At 40.0% G+C, this 4,205-nt stretch overlaps 1 protein-coding gene across 1 annotated transcript in view; it reads left to right on the top strand.

Annotated features, from left to right (window-relative positions):
- The first annotated feature begins 1,350 nt into the window (after positions 1-1,350).
- Positions 1,351-4,205, top strand: part of MAIP1 (matrix AAA peptidase interacting protein 1) — a 5,874-nt gene continuing 3,019 nt past the window's right edge. The window contains exons 1-2 of the mRNA XM_019473507.1: positions 1,351-1,429; positions 3,206-3,332. Coding sequence (XP_019329052.1) covers positions 3,287-3,332 — 46 coding nt within the window. The 5' untranslated portion in view covers positions 1,351-1,429; positions 3,206-3,286. The remainder of the gene's footprint in view (positions 1,430-3,205; positions 3,333-4,205) is intronic.

Here is a 4,205-nt window from a genome sequence, read left to right as displayed (position 1 = left end):
TGGGGCGGAGCCTCGGGGAGACTAGGAGGGCCTGTCCGCCTGCCTGAGGGGAAGGGTGCCCGAGCCGTGCTGGCTGCGCCCCGGCCCGCCGGCGGCACCTCAGAGCGGCTCCGCTGAGCCTCCCGAGGAGGCTGCCGGTGCCCGGGTTTAATTTCACACGCGGACATCGTAGCGCCTGTGTTCTCTCGGTTCTCTGAAACTCGTGTGTGAAACAGATGGAGTTCCCCACTTCTGGCTCCAAGTACCTCACTTCTGGAGGAGGTGAGAGTAATCGGAGGTTTGCTTTTCTTCGGACTTTTCTTGTTTTCCCAGATTCCAGAATTAAAATGAGCTGCTTTAGCCATTCCCCAAAGTAGTATGAGGAAAGGTGCTTCCGGATGTTTTAGAGACTTTAAGGGGAAATGTATCTCCTCTTAGCTGGTTTGCCTAAAATGTCGAAGCTTAGGCAGGCATAGAGCTGGTGCATATATTTGTTTCTCCAAGTTTATGAACCCAATAAGCTTTGTCAGCAGAAAGTGTCAAAGAGGTAGTGATCCCAAAGCTAATCATGTAAAAATTACAGTTACCTGCTGTGAAACTTCAGTTATTATATTTAATTTAAACAAAAAAACCAACCCAAAACAACACACCAGCTGGTAGGGGACAGAATGTTAAAATGCTTAAGATCATTCAAGAGAGACAAAAAAAACCTACACCAAATTAGTTGCTGTGCATGCAGAACCACCTGTTTTACCTTGCCCTGGTTTTTTTGTTCATTTTTACTTGCTGTAGAGTCCTAAACACTCTGTCAGCATTTCACAAGTATGCCATTTGAATATGTAGAGGCATTATTGTATGTGACTATACCTGCAAAATTGAAGTGAAAAGGGGAGTTGAGTTGCCTGAAGTCTAGAGACTAACCAGATTTATGAAGAAAGTTTATAAACTGGGGCTTCTGTTTTGACTGAAACCAGGTGATGAGCTGGGAAAAGGGGAAGGGGAACAAAATATTTACAGGGAAAGACATAGACTGTTTGAATTATCAAAAAGAGAGTAAAAACAACTTACATAGCTTACTAAAAAAAAAAGCATTACAGCAAGCTATGCGTTCCCTTGCCTGTTATCAAAAGGTTTGATGCTTTAAATGAAAGACTGAAAAAAAGAAACCTTATGTTTTTGTCAGTTCATGGAATCACTTTTTTTAATGCTGGAGGGCTTTCATTTCAATGGTGATATACTCTGCAAACATTGAAATCTTAAATCATGGAATGTTTGGGTAGCTTGTCACATAATGATGGATTTGTCTGAAAAATAAGCCAACCTAGTGTTATTTGTTCATGTCTTTCCCTCTCTTTTTTTTTTTTTTTTTTTTTGGTAGGCCTTTTCTGTTGTTTCGAAGCTGCTGTCTCAGTGTAAACTTGACCTGCTGGATCAACTTGTATCAGCAGAGGTAAATGCTTTCCATCTCTTATTCTAGCAATTGATTTTCCATTATGAAGCAACATGCATTCAGCCTGTCATTATCTATGAATACTGCCAGTTTGGTTTAATTTGGGAAAAACAGCATAATGTGGAACAGGGCAATTGTTTGTCCTGCAGCTTTTTTATGTTTAATTTCAAGGCATGAAACTTAATTTAAAGTTACTGTATTTAAAATATATATATATATTCTTGCCATTGAGCGTAAGGACCAATTGCCAAAAAGATTGCTGGTGTACCAGAAAGGATTGAAAGGCGGTGGGTTCTGGATGGCAGGCAGAATTGCATACCTCTGTTGGTGTAGGCAGATAGCTGACGCTTTCGGTCTGTGCACCAGAATTCTGATGAAGAAAGGAACTGGTTTGTGCTCATCCCTGCTGCACTGATACATTCCCACCCAAGTAGATCATACAGCTATTTACTGGTTTCAGCTGGAAGGCCTCAGTCTTGTGTCATGGTCTCAGGGACATGGCTGACCTGGCTAGTTAAACATCGGTGCTGTGTGTTCTGTGTTTTTATGAATTTTTAATTGCTGAAGTTGTCTTGGCCTTCCCAGGGTACGGAGGTAGCAGATGCATCAAAGTCAAGTGGAGGAGATACTTCAGGTCTATGTCTGCCTTCTTACTGGCTGTCAGCTTGGCCTGCCCTATTGCCACCCACGCCTTTGCAGCAAAAATTTTGGTGCTGTTCTAGTGCATCCCCACTGGACAATCTTGCCTCCTCTCTCTGAGCAGAGATAGCAATAAAATGTGAGTTTGTTTCTTATAGTTGTTTTGAAAGAGCATCTCCTCTTCCTCCGCTCATCTTAAATTCTTCAGGTGATTGGGTTAACATTGATCCAGAGACCTCATGTAACCAAAGCATGTAGTGGATGAGGCTGTGATACCACACTACTTTATTGTTGCTTTGGCCAGTGAATTTTATGCCGGCAAAATGTACTAGAAACCAACGTCTTCTAGTGAAGATCACCTCTTGCTTCTATGTGACTTCTGGATTTGTTCGTTATTTGCAAATGGCAATTCAAGTTAGGCTAAAAACTGAGTATGAGTTAAAAATAAGTGCTGCACAGCTTCATTCTTCCTTGTGACCTGTCTTTCTCATGTGGTGTTTGAGGTGATGCCTCTGTTCAGTTTGTGCACCACACCCTTTTTCTACTTAACACAGCTGTGTAGGTCTTAGGACACTCAAATACTATGGATATGAATGCGGTATGGAACTTAAGTCCCAGAGCAATGATTTTTCAGTCTTTTCTGATTTGCAAGTGTTTAAACTTTTTCTAATGGGAATGTGGATCACAAAACGACAAAGATAAATTTAGTGGTAATGGAACTGATTTTCAAAGAAATTTGTGAAGGATAACTAAGAAATAATTTAATCAAAAGCTAAGGAATATACACATAGCGAGAAATCAGCAGTGAGAAGGCAGAGTGTAAGTATGATTGTGGAAGCAAGCTTAACCGGTATTTTCTGGGCTTACATGCCTTGCTTTACAACTTGTGTTTTGACAGTACCGTTTCTAAACATTTTTTAAAATACTTCATTTTCATTGGTCTGACCATTAAATGGATCTTCTTTAATATCGCTGAATTAGCGTTTGGGAGTACCCAAAATTCCCAGTGCTTTTTCACTTCCGCTGTTGTATATGTTATACAAATGTTTTAGTGATATAGCTCATTTTATTAACTGCAATAGAAAAGATTGTTACTTCAATTTCCTAATGAAAAAATGACAGTTTTTCTGAATTTAGGTACTTCAGGTGCTGAAGGAAAAGATTTCTTTGCTCCCTGACAACCACAGGGATGCTTTAGCAGCTGACATTGATGCAATCATGTACACAACAGAAGGAGATGTTCGCATTTACTATGATGATGATGGTATGTTTAGAATTCTGAAACATTTCAGCAATGGACAGTCTTATTTCTTGGTTTTGCTACTAAGCAGGCATTTGCCTTACAGATGTGTTTTTGAGTACTGTTTCTCATTCCTTGTTCTTCGGTTTATAGTTCATCTATATATAATTCCCTGATATCCTTTTAAACCAGAACCTGAGAGATTATTGTTAATAAGTCATGGTTCTGTTTTGACTTCTGTTTAGGTCTTGCTTATTCCTCTTCTTTTGTAATTTCAGATTTTTACATTATTAGTCCTTAGCAATCTCAAACCACTCAAAAACAATTATTCTACTATATGCAGAAAGCTGTTGCTTCAGCAATGAAAATATATCTTCTAAGAAGAATAGCGAAGGCTGGATAAAGAAATAAATTTTGCTGTCTTCACTTCTGTTTTGCTTTCATGGAATACACTTTGTTCTAGGACTTCTTGATTATTTGTTTTTTTAAGCTAGTGATGAGCTCAAACAAGTTTTTCTTTTGGTTAAATACCAGCATTATGTGCTCAGTTCACTATCAGACACAGTTGAGATGGTTTATAGTCTAACCATGGGTCTTCCAATGAGCATTTCAATTATCAGACTGTCCTGGTTTCGGCTGGGATAGAGTTAATTTTCTTCCTAGTAGCTGGCATAGTGCTGTGTTTTGGATTTAGGTTGAGAATAACGTGATAACACCTTTCCTGGGGATGGCTGAACACCTGCCTGCCCATGGGAAGGAGTGACTGGATTCCTTGTTTTGCTTTGCTTGCGCACGCAGCTTGCTGCTGTCCTATTAAACTGTCTTTATCTCAAATGGGTTTTACTTTTTTTTCCAATTCTCTCCCCCATCCCACCGGGGTGGGGAGGAGGGTGAGCG

Source organism: Aptenodytes forsteri, unplaced genomic scaffold (assembly GCF_000699145.1).
Source record: "Aptenodytes forsteri isolate BGI_AS27 unplaced genomic scaffold, ASM69914v1 Scaffold183, whole genome shotgun sequence".
NCBI classification, from domain to species: Eukaryota; Metazoa; Chordata; class Aves; order Sphenisciformes; family Spheniscidae; genus Aptenodytes; species Aptenodytes forsteri.
This window is presented reverse-complemented; position numbering and strand designations above follow the sequence as displayed.